Below are 19,451 nucleotides of genomic sequence, written 5' to 3'. Positions count from 1 at the left end.
GATTTCACAACTATCTGAACGAGCTGCACACTTAAAATCTGTGGTTTGGGAATTTCTCTTTGAACGTTCTATTTTTAAATGCATCCCCGTATTTGTATTGAAACTGCCCCAAAGACACTTGCCTTCAGAGCCATAATCCCTGGAAAGGGAAAACCCGCCAGAAGCAGGCAGCTCTGCTGGGCTCCAGGGGTGCGTACTGGGCGGGGAGGGGAGTGAGGCCAGCTCTGGGGTGGGTCCAGCCACACGGGGGCCCGGTGCGAGTCCCGGTGCCCACATTACAACTTGGGCCTTTGTGGGCCCTTCCTCCACAGAAATTACTAAAAATTGTATTATACAACTGTGTTGATATATTAATAGCATCTATTAAAACATCTACTCTGACCTAGAAGTTCGCTCTATTTTCTGATTATAGAAGAAGTGAAAACACGTTTTTGGGTCCCTACAGTACTGGAGGCACCGCAGGCTTGCCCAGATGTAGCAGCCGGGGCCCTCGCGTAGCTGGGCCGAGTGCCAAGGGCCACCCTGGGGATGGGGTCTGGAGCAGGGCATCACACAGCAGCCCTTTCCCGAAGGCTCCCCGGGGCCCTGGGGCAGCCACACTCACTGCAGCTCACCCCTGGCCCATTTACTCCAAAGGTGCCAGGGACTCAGAGCCGGCAGAGGCCGGTAACTTGCTCCTACAGCTTCGGTTTCCCATCTGTAAAGTGGGTAGAAGGGCTGTCTCCCAGCCCTGGAGAGGCTCACGTGGCAAAGTGGGAGCGAAGGATCTTTGTACACAGTTCCCCCCCCAGGAGGGGTCTTTTTTCCTGCAGCCCCCCAAAACAGCAGAGGGGCATCTGGGGCATTTCTAGCCCTGACTTAGGTTCAAAGCGCTGAAAACCTACAGGGCAGCTGCAGCCAACCCAGGCCCCCAGCCAGTGCCGGGCACGTGACCACAAAGGCCGCTGCTGCCCCGGAGTTTAAACGACAATCCCGGAAGGCTCTCCAACAGGCCACTTGCGAGGGGGGCAGGAAAACCAGCAAACGCATTTGTCTGGATCAGTACCTGCTCCAGGAGAGGCATATCTGGTCCCAAAACTGCGTGCAATGTCCCCCTGGCTTCCCAGGGCCGAGAAGAAGGCCCCCGAAGGTAGAGTCTGTTCAAGGGCAAACAGGGACAGGAACCTCCTCCAGCTGGAGGAGGGCACACTGTATGCAGTGCAAGGGGCCTCACAGAGGCAGCGACGACAGCCAGGCTAGGCTGGGGGGCTCCTGAAGCTCAAGCCTGTGAACATGTTGGGTCAGCCGCTAGGCCAGTAAGGGGCTGGGCGGGAGACCTGGGATGGTGTGGTTTATTCCTTATCGGGGAAGCTAGGCCAGGTAGTAGCCATGGGGGCATCCAGTGGAATCCTCAGCAACATCCCTGAGAACTGGTTGACCAGTTCTGCTTGCACACCTCCTGTGATGGGGAGCTCACTATCTACCTGGACCATCCACATCATCTTGGAACCATCCTGTATGAGAGAGACTCCTTCCTTATTCAGACCCAAGGTCTATCACTCCAAATTTCTCACCCATGAGTCAGTCCTACAGCCACAGAGGACAGCTTCCTCCTCCCCCTCTCCAGACCTTGTATTTGAAGACAACGGTCATGTCTGTTTCAGCTTTCTACTGGATCAGGAAAATATTCCCGTCTTTAATTTTGAGAAGGACTTCCAAGATACCCTTTAAAAGAACTGGACAATTCCCACCACTACATCCTCAACCACACCATGTATTAATATAATCTTCTAACTTTCACCAGCTGAAAACTGTGCAGGCGTGGTATGAACAGAGATCAGAACAGCAGGCAGTATCTGTGTGGAGCGTACCGTGGGCCGACTATCTTTGTGCTCTACAACCGGTAATGCAACTACCCTCCGACCACACACCATAAAGCAGGCGCCCTGCGGACTGACCCAAACACAGGAAAGTGAGGCAAGAGGTTTCAGCCACTTGCCCAGTCACAAGCTAGTACCTGTGGAGTCCACAGGCCGAGGGCAGGGCGCCCTGACCTGCAGGGATTCCCACCCAGGTAACTCCTGCCTGTCTGGATTCCAGACTCCCGGCCATGTTGTTTCCCCACCGTAAGGTTAAACACAGGTCTCATGCACTTCTGAGAACTCTATCCGTCTTCCGTCATCCAACTGTGCCTAAGTATTTTTCTTATTATTAGAAGTCTGTCTACTATGACTATTACCTGTGCTAGAGATGTTGCAAATACTTCTCCCAGTGGGACATAATTTTTTTTTTCTTTTTTAACCTTTGCTTGGCTAGAAACGTTTAATTCTTATGAGCCTATGGTTGATTTTTTTTCACCTATGGCTTCTGAAAACTATGTCTATTTTAGAAAGTTCTTCTTCACTCCAAAACACATTTAGCACTTACTCTGCTCTCTCCTAGGTGCTTTGTTCCTATATATTACCTCTCACAAAATAAAACTATAATAATAACATAAATGTATTAGCATGTCAATAAATAAAAATATTTCTACAAATATGATAAATACAAAATGTTCTTCAATCATTCTAGTATTCTCATATTTTTAAAGTTCTTTAATTTTGGGGGAACTTGTTTTTGTATGTGGTATGAGGCAAGAATATAACTTCATTTTTGCCATATGGATGACCATATGCTCCAATACCATATATTTGGACAACAATCTGAAACGCTTCTCCTTTGAAATGCCATGTTTATCCGACACTAAATTCCCAATTTATATATCTAGTCAGAAGTTGATTAATGCTGTTTCATTAACTTGCATTTTTTTTCTTAGGATTTTATTTATTTATTTGAGAGACAGTGAGCACAAGCAGGCAGAAGGGCAGAGGGAAAAGCAGGCTCCCCGCTCAGCAGGGAGCCCCACACAGGGTTCAATCCTGGGACTCTGGGATCATGACCTGAGCTGAAAGCAGACACTTAACTTATTGAGCCACTCAGGTGCCCCAGAAAGAGTAAGTTTCTTAAAGGAAAAAAAAAAAATCATTCTCACACATAACTTTGTCACCAGGGTGTCCTGTTGGGCTCTAAGGGACCCTGGACTAGCAGGTGGTGGCACAGGGCCAGCCAGGCCTCACGTCCTCCAGCGCCTCCCAAGATCGAAGCAGCTGGCTTCTTCAGAGAACAGCGGTGGCCATGGTGGGGTGGAGAGGTTTCCACCGATGCTCCCGCCCATCACATCCCAAGTGTGGTGCCGCCTGGACACCCTTGTCCTCACGGTTCTTCCCGTCATCTTTCACCAAGTCAGGGTTGGCCCAGCTTCATGTTCCCATGTCCTGAGTCGATGCTTCATCGCATGGGGCCTGCCCACTTGTTCACACCAGTTGTGAATTACAGAGCCACTTCCCCCAGCTTTGTCCAGATCACTAGTAAAGACGTCAGAGAGAACAGACCCACCAGGAATTCGCTTCAGGGCAACATCGGTTCACAGACAGGAGCCTTTATGGCAAGGTCCTTCCACCAGCAATGAAGGCAAACACACTCCCACGTCTGCCCACAGAGAAGCAGAAACCTCGCCAGGTGTCCGAGGTCTTGAGAGCACATCCCCCCAATCCAGCTTACTAACTTCAGCAGTGGACCCCGCTGTGGGCCACACAGCGCTCCGTGGGCACCCGAGAGCCCTTGCTGCCTCTTGGCAGCCACACGCCACCAGGCATGGCAGGTTTCCAATAGGAAGAGGGGCACGTCATCTGCTGTCCAAACCAGAATGTGGCTGCAGGTGGCAGGGGGATGCTGTTAAATTCTCACTTCGAGAGAAGCCAGAGCTGCATGTGCCCTGAGCAGATCAGGATGGTGACCACCATCCAGGGGCCTGCCAGCACCCCCGGAGCCCAGGCGAGGACTGTAAGCACCACAAGTGTCTACACCAATGACCTGGCATGGAGTCCTACACACACCAGCTGGTGTCGTCCAGTAGAATACTGGCCTTGATGGAGGTTTTGGTGGGGAAACCTAACTGCTCTATCGTGGTGACAGCAGCATCACAGAGCTGTTCCTGAGACCTGCACGGAGACGTGAGAAAACCGCAAAGGCCATCACAGGCGCTGGGAGGTCCAGTGTGCCGGCCCCACTGTTCCACTCCTCCCGACAGGCTGGCAGGAGGCACCGGGGTCTCGGGGAATAGCAGCAGGCGCTGGGACCACAGGTGCTTACGCAGCCCGACCACCCCCCCTGCCCACCTCACTGGGCCCAACTTCCTAATGGTTCATGGACTGCACTGTCTGAACCCCATTTTCTTACCAGGAAGACCACTTGCCTGGTTTAAGAAGCTGATTGTCAATTTGGAACTCAGCTCTAAATACGGCTTAAAAAGGTTACAGTTTAAAAACCATTTACATTTCCCTTCACTAGCCAAATTAAAAAAAAAGTCCTTCCCAATCTTCCTTCATGAAAACCCCCAAAACAAGCAAACAGGGCCTCACTTTTGCTCCACTGCAAGGCTGGTAAAACTACACTTACCAAGACACCTTTTGGGAAAATAGAAAAGATTTATATAAAGTGCATCGTGAGATGGTTCAACTCAGAGCCGGAGGGGAGGACACAAGTCTCCTCTGGTCCTGAGGGGGCGCTCCCGCCTCCCACCTCCCTCCTCAGCAGATCACGTGACTGCCCGGCTCCCTCCGGCCAGTCCCCTGCTGCATGGCAGGAAGCCTGCCCTCGAGGCTGTGACTGGCTCCTAGGGAGGTATCGCTGGGTAGGCACGGAAGATCCTGGAGCTGGGGGCACCCTCACAGTGGGCATGCCAACCCACGGTCTTGTTTTGCATGGCCTCCACTGAAGCTGATGCTCGTGGAAGCTCCCGCAGCTGGTCATGCCAAGCCTGTGACCATGGACATCTGCGTGTTCGCACACAGGTTGGTCTAGCCCCGCTGCCCTTGACCCACTCGTGTGCCCTGACCCTGCGCACCAAGAGCAGACAGACGCAGTCAGCTCGGCACAGCGCAGACAAGGAGGGCAAGCATGCTCTGGGGCGCCGGTCAGGACACAGGGTGGGACTCCAGACCACCCAACATCCCAAACACACTCCATGTCACTGAGTGACATCATCTCTCGTCACCAACCTGTCACCAGTATTTGTTTAAATTGCTTATTGAAAAGAAAAATAAGCATGACTATCAAAGCAGAAAGTTCACATTTTAGTCCTGAATTTTTTCCCCAAAGGTTTACACATTTTCTTTGAATATAAATTAATGTCAGCTCTACTTTTAGATTAAAATTCCGCAGTGAGATCCCATACTTCCTGGAAAGGTCCAAGCCAAAGCAGAGCTAAAGGTTTAATAACCCCCTTGCATACTTTCTCAAAGTAACAGATAATATCAGGACTTAATGTGTCTCTGATATGATACCACAATCATCACAGAGACTGTCTAAAACTTCATGAGAGACCTTGAAATTTCTGACAAATGCTTATCAGTCTTATAAAACTTTAATTCATACAGAACATGGATTAAGTGTCATGATAGGAATGAAAAGATAAATTTCCCTGAACTTTCTTCACAAGAAAAATAAAATATACATGTGAAAATACAAAAATCCAAATGCTTATATTTTCTCTAGCTGTGAAGTGAATTGTGCAACCCATACACTTATAGAAAAAATATGTGACTGTTTTTAATGATTTATGTATAAAATAAAAATAAATTTTATGATACAATTCAATAAACTACTTCATACAAAATTTTACTCACATAAAATGTATGCAATTTTTTTTTGCAATGCAAAAATCCTATTCGTGTACAATGTACAAATTCATAAAAGGCAAACACATCTTGAAGCAAAACTGTCCATTTAGGGTTATGTCTAAGTCATTCAAATCAGAAGAAGAGAGAAAAGCACATGGGGGGACTTGTTAACGGACACCCTCCCGCCTCCAATAATGCATTTAGTACAATCTGATCAATTTTACGGTGCAGCATAGAAATGACCAAGTGACCAATGTGTCAAAACAGCAGAGTTTCATAATCTGACCTTAAACTGATTCAGCTTGGTAAAATCACATAACCACCTCAGAAAAGGATTTCTTTTGGGAAATGACAGTAAGGAAACCTAATCTGTGCATTTGTGCTAAGACTTAAAGAAGCAGAACTTTCTCAGGCAATTCTAACATTTAAATGGCACTGCATGGTTCACACCGTAAGTGTCTAGAAATAACAGCATCAGGACCCAGACCATATGAACCGTATGCCTCCAAACTCTGGAATCCTTTATATACAAACTTCAGACTTTTTTTAGTATTTACAATTATCAAATGTGAGTGAAAAACTTAATATAAACCACATTCTAAAAAAACCTTGTTTTACAAAATAATTTCCAAAAAAATGGTAACATCAAAAAATGTTGCAAATTGGTGTGTCCCCTGAAGTATTCCTTCAGCTGTTTGCCTCGAGCTACGGGCCTCTCTAGAATGCACATCTACGGGAAGGACCAGGAAAGACACCGAGGCCACAGGCCCAGGCGAGTACAGGCCCAGAGCAGCTCACTGCTACCTACGTGGGGAAAACCCTGGGGCCGAATGTCCATGAAGGACATACTGAAATCTCCTAAATATATGAACTTTAAGGCTGCAAACACAAGCAAGAGGCCATAGGGACGAATGAGAAAATGACAAAGAGGTATACACAGTTGCAAAGATCTTTAAGAAAAAAAACCTCAGGTGTACCTTATAAAGATACAGACTGAAATGAACCCTTTCCAAGGGGAAATGAACTCAAAACAGAGCGGACTCGTGGTCAGGCCCCATTTCTGTTTGTAAGTGCCGTCAGAAGGCAGCCACCCTTCACTCCCCTCCCTTCAGGGTCCTGTCACCAGCCGTAAAACCCGAAACTGAGGACATGGCTTCCTTGTGTGCCACCCCCACTCACCTGCTAGCGACTTCTGGCATGGCCCTGAGCACAACGGGCCTCACGGAGACGCAGAGAACACGTCCGCACGGCAGGCAACACCCCCGCTGGAGGAAGGGGACAGAACACGGCCCTCAACACACAGATGTGCCTGCGTTTTCAGAGCTCTGCACCTTGGAGGGAGGACACGGAAAGCTTCATTTTCTCAGGAAACTGAACTGAGAGAGTGGTGACGTTCTATCTTCCTTTTTATTTTCAGACTGAGGAGGACTTCCAGCTTTGGAAACATGTGAGCTTCACCTTCTCGAGCTCAGGTTGATGCTGTAGACCATTTTCTGAATCTTCTCCTCGTTCTTCAGGATGTTGGCCTTCACGGCACAGATCTTGTCCTGCTGGTCTTTGATCAGCTGTTCCAGCTCAGCCAGCTCGGCCTTCAGGGGCTCGACTGCACCATCTGTGATGCTGGTGGGACACAACACAGGGGCTCGTGAGTGCCGGGCTCAGCTTAGAGCTGTTTATTTATTTTTTTTTAAGATTTTATTTATCCAGTGAGAGAGAGAGAGAGAGAGAATAAAAGGGGAGAAGGTCAGAGGGAGAAGCAGACTCCCTATGGAGCCGGAAGCCTGATGCGGGACTCAATCCTAGGACTCCAGGATCATGACCTGAGCTGAAGGCAGATGCTCAACCAACTGAGCTACCCAGGCACCCTAGAGCACCTTATTGATTGAAACAATCAAAGATGACAAAAGTTAAGTTATTCGCAGCATCCAAAGAAAAAGGGTAAAAATATAAACACACTCAGATAAGAATATAAAGGGACGAGGTCCTCACACCTGGGAAAAACATTATTTTACCCTCCCCCAGCCAAAAGTAAAGTCAAACATGCCAATCTACTAAGCAGCCTACTCTTTCTAAAGCCTCACGTCACATAGAGCAGAGCCCTGGGACAGCAGGGAGGGGAGCAGCGCGGCTACCAACAAGGGCCATGGTCCCGGCAGCCTGACACGAACCCCACCGTCCCCCAAGCAGGTTCATCCAACCACCAGGGCTTCCCTACCCAGGCCCCTCCGACTCACAAGTTCCAGGCATGAGGCCTTTCAGTGCCGGATTACCTGCCAGGAAAGATCTAGAACACATTTGGGAAAGCAAAGATCAAACTGGCCTCTCCTTTAGTTTTTTAAACATGTAAATACAAAATAAGTACAAAAATGAGTGATGGGGACACTTGGATGGCTCAGTCAGTTGAACATCTGCCTTCGGCTCAGGTCATGGTCTCAGGGTCCTGGGATGGAGCCCCGAGTCAGGCTCCCTGCTCGGAGAGAAGTCTGCATCTCACTTTCCCTCTGTCCTTCCCCCTGCTCATGTGCATGCTCTCTCTCTAATTAATAAAAATCTTTAAAAAGACTCTATATAAAAAACAAACAAAACAAACGAAGAGTGATGATTTCCAACCATCCTACCACAAAGCGAACTCAGGTTCTTTCAGGAAGAAGCATCTGCGTGCTACTTCTTAGACCTAAAATCAAGTGTAGGAAGGGCCGACAAATCACCATACTGGGCTCGGCACCAAAAAGTTCTCGGAGATTTCCTAACTCTTCTAATGCTGGACATTTAAACTTTTAAGGATTTTTTAGGAGTAAGCAGGCTGATAATAAAGACAGCAGCTTTCTTATCACACAGCATTTTATCGCCGGGCTTGCAGACGAGCACCGGTTCCACTCAGGTCGTTTCTGGACAACAACAAGTAATAAAGTGTCATGCATTCCAGATTCCCTGATTATAAACATAGAACATCAAACATTCCCCTAAAATAAATCTCTTTTTAGTAGCCATTATATTTCCTTTACAGTAGCAACTTCAAAATGGGCTCACCAGCATTTATTTCTTTTCAGAGTAAAAAATTAAAATACTTTCGAAGTACAAACAGTTACCAAACTTTGGGGATTTTGGTAAGACACGTAAAACAATAATTCCCATACTGCAAAGATCCCCATATTGTTTACTGCCTGTACCACTTGCGTGTGAACGTTAACGCCATAACTTTCCTCAAGGCTGCAAAGGCGTGCCCTGTGCCATACAAATGCAGAAGGAAAATACTTCCTTGGGGTGGGGGGGTGGGGTGGAGGGGTAGGGGGATTCCTTGGGAGGCATCCCCCTGGGCTCCCTGAGCCTCCACCCCCGCCCACCTCTGCTTCTTCTGCACAGCCTTGCCCCTGGCCCCCCACCAACCTCTGTTCCTTCTGCAGCCCCCCAACCATGGGTCCCAACTCTGCTCCTTCCGCAGCACCCTCCTCAGCCCCTCCACCCTGCTCCTTCTGCAACACCGTCCCCCCCGGGCCCCCACCGACCTCTGCTCCTTCAGCAGCACCCACCCCACCCCCAGCCCCCGCCCACCTCTGCTCCTTTTGCAGGGCCTCGGCGTGCTGCTTGTTCTCACTATGCCACAGCTGTAGCTCATTCTGCATGGCGTCCACATCCTCCTGGATGTAGTCCATGATCTTCCCCAGGGGGAGCGCGCTCTTGCACAGGGTCTGGATGGACACGCGCAGCTTCTCGATCTCCTTGGAAACTATGTCCTTCTCCTTCTTCCACGCGGCCTCAAAGACAAGCGACTTCTCCTACAGTCAGTGGGGAAAACAGACAGCGAAGGAAGCATCCTCACTCCTGAGGCAGGACAGGGACCTGCTGAGGGTAGAGAGTCATGGGAGCTGGGACCGCACTGGCTCGAGCCAGCAGCAGCCCTGAGGTACCAAGTGAGGTGCGGGGACCAACACTGTGCCCAGTGACGGTCCATCCCTTTTCTTCTCAGAGGTACAGGGGTCTTCACCTGGAAGGCTGTCAGAGGGGCACAGTTCTATGTAGTAAGATTTCTTTCCCAACTGGCCAGAAGCTTACTGTAGTTACTGTCACCAGAACTGAGGGACGCTGATGATTTTCCCAGACAGACTGGCAGAAAGCGGCCCTGACCCCCTGCGTCTCAGTCCTTGCATGGGCCTCCTTTCCATCTCAAAGGACTCTGCAACCCATCTCCCCAAGAAAGGGGGAAAGGAACCCTTCAGAGAGGAGGAAAACTACTGGTGTGGGAGTGAAGGGATGGGAGGTTTGCAAAGGAGGACATGGTGGACAGCACCAAGCTGGGCAGCGGGCCCGCTGAATAAGAAGGGCTGGACAGAGCGGGCTGGTCAGGGGACCCAGGCGGCCTGGTGCCCTTTGTGGGAACCCAGGTATGGGGGCCAGAGGGGTGCAGCAAAAGAGACAGCAGCAACTGAGAACTTCACTCAGTTCTGGCCAGGAATTCTCTTCATGTGAGCTTTTATCACAGGCCTCTCCGAATTTCAGAAGCTGATGCAAGTTGGTGAGAAGCAATGAATAGTTTGGCTTCTTGGAAAACCTTTCCTAGGAGATGGACATCGTCTAGGAAGCCCTCCCTGGATGCTCCCACTCCATCACGCTGGCTAAGGTGTCACTGCCTCACCCACTCACAGTTTGAGTTGGCCGCTTTTAATTCAAGTATAACTAATGAACTGGTTTTATTAAGTGACACAACCATCTGCATTACTGGTAATGCCAGCCTCAGGCTGCAGGCTCCGGGCGGGCAGGAGCCCCTGCCTGCATCCCCCCACAAGAGGTTCTCCTTAGATATTTGTCAGATGAACAAATGGAGTGACTGGCTAACCCACCCGCCAAGTGGCCAGCTCCCCGGCCTCCCGGGCTTCGGCAAGCACGTGGAAAGCCCTCACGTGATGCCTGGCACGCACAAACTATTCAATAAACAGGGGGAGCAACAAACGGTAAAATTCATAAACCCGTCAGTTCAGCAAGGTGGCAGGAGACAAGATAAAACATAAAATATCAGTTATATTCCTACATACTATCAACACATGGACACTGAAATTAAAAATAGTGTCATTCACAGCTGTATATGTAAACAAAAGAGAGAAATGCCTAGGTGTAAATCTAACAAAGTATGTACAGAACTTGTGTACTGAAAATTACATAATGTGGATGAAAGAAATCAAAGCAGACCTAAATAAATGGAAAGACATACCATGTTCCTCAACTGAACGATTCAAATATTGTAAAGATGTCAATTCTCCCCCAGTTGATATACAAGTTTAACAAAATTCCTATCAAAATCCTAACCAAATTTTTTGGAAATATAGACAAGATTATCCTAAAATTTATATGGGAAGGCAAAGGAACTAGAATAGCTAGAACATTTGTTTTAGAAAAGAATAAAGAGGGAGGAATCAGTCCATCCAATTTTGGGATTTTATAGTTAGAGCAATCAAAACTGTGTGGTACCGGCAGGACAGACACACAGATCAATGGAACAGAATGAAGAATCTAGAAAAAGACCCTCCCAAACATACCCAACAGTTTGTTTTTTTTTAAATTGGTATTTATTTGAAAGAGACACATAGCATGAACAGAGCATGGGACAGAGGGAGAAAGAGAGGGACAAGGAGAGTCTACCCTGAGCAGGGAGCCCAATGTGGGGCTCGGTCTAGGACCCCAAGGTCATGACCTGAGCCAAAGTCAGCCACTTAACTGGGTGAGCCTCCCAGGTGCCCCCGCCCAGCTGATTTTTGAAAAAGGTATAAAAAGCAATTCAATGAAGGAAACAGAGTCTTTAAATATGTGGTACTAGAACAACTAGATATCCACAAGGAAAAAGGAACCTTGACCTCAGTCTCCTATCTTACTCAAAAATTAACTCAAAATGGATCACTGACTTAAATATAAAATGTAAAACCACAAAACTTTTAGGAAAAAAACTAGAGGAAAATCTTTGGAATTTAGGGCCAAACAAAGAGTTCTCACACTGTCCCCAAAAAGCATGATTCATTAAAGGAAAAATTGATAAAGTACACTCTATCACAACTAAAAATATTTGTTGTGCAGAAGATCCTACTGAGAGGTTGAAAGACAAATTAGAGAGTGAAAGTACATATTTTCAAACCAAGTGTCTGACAGAGGACTAGTATCTAAATATATAAACTCTGAAAACTCATCAGCAAAAAGCAAACACTCCAATTAGACATGAACAAAAGACACAGACCCTGCATCAAAGGGGATACATGATGGCCAATAAACACATGAAAAGAGGGTCAAAGTCATTACTTACCAGGGCAATTCAAAATAAAGCCACAATGAGATATCACTGCCAGGATGGCTTAAAAAACAAAAAAGGGAGCGCCTGGGTGGCTCAGTGGTTTAAAGCCTCTGCCTTTGGCTCAGGTCATGATCCCAGGGTCCTGGGATCAAGCCCCGCATCGGGCTCTCTGCTCAGCAGGGAGCCTGCTTCCTCCTCTCTCTCTGCCTACTTGTGATCTCTGTCAAATAAATAAATAAAATCTTAAAAAAAAAAAAATCGTGACAACGTCACATGCTGGTGAGGACGCAGAGAAACACGATTACTCATACCCGGCTGGTACGAGTGTAAGGTGGAACGGCTCCTATGGAAAAGAGTTCGGCCATTTCTTTAAAAACTAATATGCAATTAGCATCTGACCTCACAACCCTCCTCCTGGACACTTACTTAGCCCAGAGGAATGAGAAGTCACATTCACACACTGCCTGTGCACGAACGTTTATGAAGCTGTATTCAGAGCAGCCCCAAACTGGAAACAACCCAGATGCCCTTCAGCAGGTGAACAATTAAATGATCTGTGCTCCACTCACACCCCGGAATCTGCTCGGCAATAAAAAGGGATGAGCTGCTGAGTCATGCAACCTCCTGGACGGCTCTCCAGACAGCTACACTGAACGAAAGCAGCCAATCTCCAAAGACGTGTTCTGTGATGCATCTGCAGAACCTTCCTGAAATGACGGTATTACAAAAACAGGGAACAGTTACTGGTTCCCAAGGGTTAAAGAGGGGTGAGGTGGGAGGGAGGGAGGAGGTGTGGTTATAGAGGGCAAGAAGGAAGTCACTCGTGGTGATGGAGCTGTTGTGTATCCCGACTGTGTCAAGGTCAGTATCCTGGGGCTGACGCTGTACTGTGGCTTTACAAGATGCTGCCGGTGGGGAAAACAGAGTACGTGGGAAATCCCCATCACATCTTGCAACTGCACATGAACCTACAGTTATCTCAAGATACGTTCGGCTGGAGAAGAGTTAGTGGCCATAGAAATGCCTTTAAATTAAAATGCTAGATGACTAACATGAATTCCAGACAATAAAAAACGATTTCTCAAGGAAAAAAGTGTTGACTTTACACAGATTAGTAAATCTCTCATTAATTTAGTTGAACACTTTAAAATTCTAAAACCCATTCAAGGGCCCTGGGCGGCTCTGTCGACTGAGCTTCTGACTCTGGATTTCAGCTCCAAGTCATGGGATCGAGTCCTGCATCAGGCTCCATGCTCAGTGCGGAGCCTGCTTGAGGTTCTCTTTCTCCCTCTGCCCCCCCACCCCGGCCCTCACGCTCTCTCTCTAATAAATAAATAAACCTTTGAAAAATAAATACATGCAGTTCTACTAAAAGCTGTTCACAATGCTTATTAAGTAGTTCCTATGCGTTTGGCCTTTTGTGTTGTGTCTGATACAGAACAGATCGGGGCACGGAACTTAGGATGGGAGAAAAAATCACGAAAAAGTCCAGCAAAACTGGTGAGTTATAAGGCAGACCATGACACAGAGGGGTTAAGCAGCGTAGCTCCCTCCTATCCCAGGTCACCTGGTCAAACCCCCTCATAGTTCTGTGTCACAGCACCAAGCAGACTTGGGAATACTAGCCTTAAATTTATAACTTTATTCTTAAAGGATTAAGAATTCAAAACAAAATGCATTTGGGCTAGGGTTATGGCAGTCAGGAGAGACCTGTATTATTACTGCAAACAGCCGCAAAACACCAAAACTCTGGTGTTTAAAAAAATACTTTCACTTAAATGAACGTGGCAGGGTGGAGTGGATAAGTCAACGACTGTTTGCTTTAAGAGCACACCTCTCTGACGATAGGCTGATTTATATGTAGCCCGTACAGCTCTATCAGCAAATTTTCAGGCCAACATAACCATTATAAACCCTTGGTTTATAGACTTCAATACGTATAGTAAAATATGAGAATCTACTACCATATTCACCACCCAGGAATGAGTCATATGAAATATGCTTAATTTCTGGAAACAGAAAAGGAAAAAAATAATGAAACTATATCATTCCACAAAGTGGGACCTACAACAGCCTGCAGCGCAGGAGGACTCTGGGGAAATGGGGTGTGGGCTCCGGGACACGTGCTCAGCAGGTGCGAAGCTGGTGCTGATCTGGCTTCACCACCTCCTGACTTTACGGCCCTGGGAGCCTGACCTGACCTCTCTGTACCTCGGGTTCGTCCCAATAAAATGGAAATCATAATATTTATCCTGCAGGTTGAGATTAAATGGGATAATATAAAACAAGCAGCTCAGTGTCTCGCACACAGTAAACCCTCAGTAAACATTAACTGTTATTGTAAATTCACCCAACACAGGAACCGGAGCGCAAGCCCCGCAGGGGGACGCAGGCGCACTCATCCCTCAGTGCCAGGACATGGCTCCCTTCCCGTGAGCTATCTCATCGGCGACAAAGCGCTCCAGGTCGGGCACATTCAGAGAACAAGCTCGTACCGCGTCAGCACGAACTAGAAGCTGTTATGTCCTGCTTCAGAGAGTTCTGCCACGGAAAACACCCCCTGCTCACTGCCACGCCCTCTTCCCCAGCTGCACTTCACAAACACAGATAACCCACTCCCGTGAAACTCAACCTCAAAACCCCTTTCTGGAAGACCTGGACCTCGGCTCTGAGCCGGGCACGACCCACTGCGCCCCTGCCATGGCCCCCCTTCCCATGGGGGACACACATAGGAGAGGCAGCAGAGCATGTCTCCTGGGACTGCCTGCCCCTTACCTGCCTGACCCCTTCTCTGGCGCAGGCTGCGGACTATGGACTCAGCTGCTCTCTGGCCAGACAACCTCTGACAAAGTGTATTCCAGAGGCTGGCTGGTCGCTTACACCTGTGCTTCAAAGTGACTTTCCAAGACTTTTCAGGGGACCAGTTACTTACTTCTGGGACTTAATAGGATTTGCATTTAACACACACACAAGTCCCCAGGAATGTGAGCATTTGTGTTTATGGTGAGTTTTAAGTTTACACTGATTTATTCTAAGTCATTTAAATAAAAACTATGAGCTAAAAACTTGTTTCTTTCAAGTTCAGTCACAGTGCTTCATGAGAAGAAAGTACTATTTTTAAGATCACGCCTTACGAGCCCAGCCCTCTGACCCTGCCAGGAGTCTCCCGGAAGCAGGCTCTGGGTACAAGCAGAGGGCCATGGATCCGAGAGGTCACACCGCTGAGCAGCACTCTACCCCACACTCAGCAAACCCAATAAACAAAGGCCTGATTAATGCAGGGCAGGGAGGGAATCATAAATCACAGAGCGTGAGTATTTGCTTTAAATAACATATGCTCCCATGACCTCAGGAACTGATTTATATACAACCTGCCAAAAGTTCATTTTCCTTACAAACTGAGGAATGCCTGCATCCAAGTTACAAGAGAAACGCAGAGACTGACAGCGTAACCATTCTGAATGTCTCGCTCATCCAGAAATATTCGCTCACCCAACTATGTCAACCAAACACGCGTCTCTCATGTGGGTCAGACCGGATCCCTTAAGCGCATGGTAAAATAAAACAGTCTGCCCTCGAGTACTCCAACCCTTCTGCGCCCACACAGAAAAGCACGTAAAATGTAAATGTGTGGGACAAGATGGTAAAAGTGACCCCGGCAACCTTTGCCTCGATCAAGAAAGCCAACTTGGCCAGGGTCCCGAAAGCCCAAGGCCACCGCCACACTGCCCACCGTCTGCTCGAGCAGCTGGTCTGCTGGGCTCGCCCACGTGCCTGGCTCACCCGTACGGCATGGACAGAACCACAAAGCGCACAAGCATCTGCCTCTTCTGCTCAAGCATGTGTATGCCATTGGTATTTCGTGACAAGAACACACTGTGACTTGTTTACCCACTCCGCCTCGGGATGTCTGGGTGATCACCCTGCCTCGGGACGTCTGGGTGATTCAGGGTCTGGGGCAACTGCAACAGCTGCCCAGAGAAAGTGAGTCTTCTGAGCAGTGAAGTAGTCAGTGTCAATAAAAACAAAATGAAACAAAAAAACAAACAAAGAAAACCCAGCTACGACAGTGGTCGGAAGGCACAACCGTGAATAAGCTTCCCTCTGTCCCAGCATATACGAGTGCAGGACTCTGGGGACACGTGTGAGCAGTGGCACTGTGGGCCAAAGGCTACATCTCCAACTCTGTAACAAGGTATCAAATGGTTTTCCAAAACGGTTGCACCAGTGACGTCAAATAGTTTTCACGCACCAGTATTTAGTTTCTGTGCATAAAATACAAGAAGAGCGACTCCTGCGGCATCACCGCAATCCGACAGTGGCCGGCAGAGGAGCTGCAGGATCAGTTCACGGGCAGCAGAGGGGGACCGGCTGCGACACAGAACCTTCCACAGGAGAGACACGGATCACCTAAGCGCCTCCAGACCAGCGCACAGGTGCAAGCAGGACATGGTCAGCGCGCGTGCCTACGGAGGGAACGCGGTGTGAGGGCTGCCCGGACCTGGGGCACGTCCCACCTCTGCCACTGACAGTCTGCATCAGACAAAGGAACTCCGAGCCTTGGAGACGGGGATGGGGCTCAGCTAAACAATCACCGTGGGCAGAGCGATGTTTACATCTCCTTCGTCCTAAGGAGTCTGCAGAAATGGCAGCTGCTGGGACAACTGTCCACAGCTAAGAACTAGCTGGCAAGCCTCCACAGGAGGGAAAACATGTGCCAGGCACCTCCAAGCATGTAGCACAGGGTGGAAGGTGGCCCCATGCTCGCTCCCTGCACAGACAGGAGGGTCTCTGGAGAGGAAGGGGTGGGAAGTGCGAGAAAGGCGGCTTAGCTGGCACCCACTGGGGTCACTGGGGCCACAGCCGAAGCTCCGTGCAGGCCAGAGAAGATGTCTCTTCAGACCGGCCTTCTGACTGCCCCGAAAATCCGAAGTAGTTTAAAATCCATCTTTGATAACATGGACAGTGGGCCAGATGGCCACTAACAGAGCCGGCAGGCAGCAAGGAAACCTAGGACTCAAACTTTCAGCCCCAACAGCCCCTTCTCTATTTAAAGTCACAAAAGTGAAGAATACGACCAGACTGGCTTAAAACTGGTCCCTTCAAACATTTTTATGAAAGCCTATTCTCACATATTTATTCTCTCAGAGGAACTTTAGAATATTATTTGCCAAGGTCCAAAACATCCCCTGAATATTTATTGGAATTCCATTAAATTTATAAACTAAGTTGAGGAAAATCACATATCATATCGAGTTTCCCATCCAGAAACACTCTCTCGACTTTTTCCAGGCCTTTTATATTTCTTGGTAAAATTCTGTGGCTTCTCAAAATAGTTGCTATAAATCTCCTATTAAACGCGTGGCTCTGTAAGTCACGTTTTTGTTTTCAGTTCCGAGGGGGACTTCATGCACAGTATTTTCAACGGGCTATCGCTGACGTGCAGGAGAAGTACAGACTTTGGAGTGTCTGTTTTGACACTGGGCAGCATACACATTTGTTTCGAACTATTAACCTTTCGGAGATCAACGTGGTCATCGTGGAATGACAGTGATCCCGTGTCCCCCATGAAGACCTACGTGCCTCGCGTGGTCCTGCACTGGCTGGAGCCCCCAGCAGAGCTGGCAGGACCGTTCCGCAGCCTCCATCCCACACTCAGGGAGAACACATGCAGCCACTCACTGCTGCCCAGGATGCTGACTGCCCAGGGCACGCGCTCCTCCATCCTGGTTCACTGCACGTGTCCAGTCATACGAGAAGCTGAATCCTACATGTGCCGTTTATTCTTGAGAGAAAACGCAGCTCCCAGTGACCCAACTTGGTTCAAGAACAACTTCTCAGTTAAGCAGAGGAGAAGTAAGCCATGCCTGAAGGGTGCAGCAGCCACTGAGCTCTATTTTTAGCTGAAAAGGCCGTGGCAGCAGGGTGACAGGCAGTGCTGACCATTGACGGAAACAGAACCATACTTGGCTAACAGATGCACATCTTCGCTCCTAGGATACGTTCTAGTTTACTATTAATTATATAATAAAATACATGCTTTAGGGGAAAAAAATCACTTTTTTTTCCAGTTCCTAACCATGAACTTTTGGTTCTTCTAACCCATTCTAGCTACAGATTTTTAAGGTTCTATACTTCTTTGAAAATAGAGTGAGTAAATTTGGGCAGAATAAGAAAACGGGAACCCACTAGGAAACATAAAGTGGAACCAACCAACCTGAGGGCCTGAGAATGGGCAGGGGCAAGCCCACCCGGGACCTTGCTGGCTGTGGGGGGATGACCTCTTGGCGCCTGGGGGGCTAAGTCAGTTAAGCCTCTGCCTTCAGCTCAGGTCATGATCCCAGGGTCCTGGGATTGAGTCCCACATTGGGCTCCCTGCTCAGCAGGGAGTCTGCTTCTCCCTCTGCCTCAGTGCTTTCTATCTCTTTCTTTCTCTTACACTTGCTCTCTCTCAAGTAAACAAATAATGTATTAAAAAAAGAAAAAAAAAAACACAGGCAATGGGAGACTCTTCAAGGCAGCAGGAGAAGAGTTTGTGTGTCCCAAGGAACCCCGCGGGACCACAGTGGACTCCTGGCCAGGAGGGAGTGGGACGATGCACTTGAAGGCTGAGGGAAACCGAGTGCTCATGAGAACACGACCTGGCAAAGCTGTCCTTCAAAAATGAAGGCGAGGGAAAGCCGCTCCCAGACAGAGCTGAGGAGGAGGTGGCCAGCAGAGGCCCTGCCCCCCCAGGAAAGCCCAAGAGGAGTCCCCAGGCTGCAGTGAAGGGCACAGATGGGAGCAGGAGCACAGGCACGGCCAGGGAACATGGGGGCAGAGGGGAGCACCTCTCAGAACTGGGGGATGAGGAGGAAGGGCCGTCAGCCACTCTGTACAAAGGCAAAAGGACAGAGTCCTGAAAATAACCTCCGTTATGACAGTTTGTTAACGACCACAACCTAAAGAGGTAAACTCCAACTTCAAAAACATGAAAGACGGACTAAAAGGGCAGAGCTTCTGAAATTAGCTTGTTATCAGCATGAACCAGCCCTTAACCTATAAGACGTTTCATGTGAGCTTCATGGTAACCACCAAGCAAACACCCGCAGTCGATTCCCAAGAGACAGAGAAGGGAAGCAAAGCGTCCCTGCTGTGGAAAATCTGATCACAAAGGGCAGAGCAAGAGAAGAAAACGGTAAAATGGAATTAGCAAGTTCTTACCTATCATTAATCACTTGAAATATAAGTGGATTCAAATCTCCAATCAATAGGCAGAGTTGCTGGACACCTAAAAAAGCAAGACCCAGCCGTATGCTTCAGACAAGACTCCTCGCTTTACAGACACACAAACTGGCTCAAAGAGATGGAAAAAGATATTCAGTGCACATGGAAACCAAGGGAGAGCAGCAGGGGCTCCACACATTACACTGGCCAGAACAGTCTTTCAGCCGAAAACTGTGATGAGAGGCAGGGAAGGTCAGGTCATTACCTGTGGA

At 48.4% G+C, this 19,451-nt stretch overlaps 1 protein-coding gene across 4 annotated transcripts in view; it reads right to left on the bottom strand.

The window, feature by feature from the left end:
• Positions 1-4,293: 4,293 nt before the first annotated feature.
• Positions 4,294-19,451, bottom strand: part of LOC111153746 (TRAF3 interacting protein 1) — a 59,587-nt gene continuing 44,429 nt past the window's right edge. For 3 of the 4 annotated variants that reach the window (XM_022512996.1, XM_022513079.1, XM_022513239.1), the window contains 2 exons: positions 9,252-9,475; positions 4,294-7,319 (listed from right to left, as the gene is read on the bottom strand). In XM_022512996.1, the coding sequence (XP_022368704.1) occupies positions 7,154-7,319; positions 9,252-9,475 (390 nt within the window). In that variant the 3' untranslated portion in view covers positions 4,294-7,153. The remainder of the gene's footprint in view (positions 7,320-9,251; positions 9,476-19,451) is intronic. The other variant, XM_022513156.1, reaches the window with a different exon arrangement.

The sequence above is a fragment of the Enhydra lutris genome, unplaced genomic scaffold, assembly GCF_002288905.1.
Source record: "Enhydra lutris kenyoni isolate GAN:26980312 unplaced genomic scaffold, ASM228890v2 scaffoldscaffold1, whole genome shotgun sequence".
In the NCBI taxonomy this organism is placed as follows: Eukaryota; Metazoa; Chordata; class Mammalia; order Carnivora; family Mustelidae; genus Enhydra; species Enhydra lutris.
Note: the sequence above shows the minus strand (reverse complement) of the source record. Positions and strands in the feature narration are given on the sequence as shown.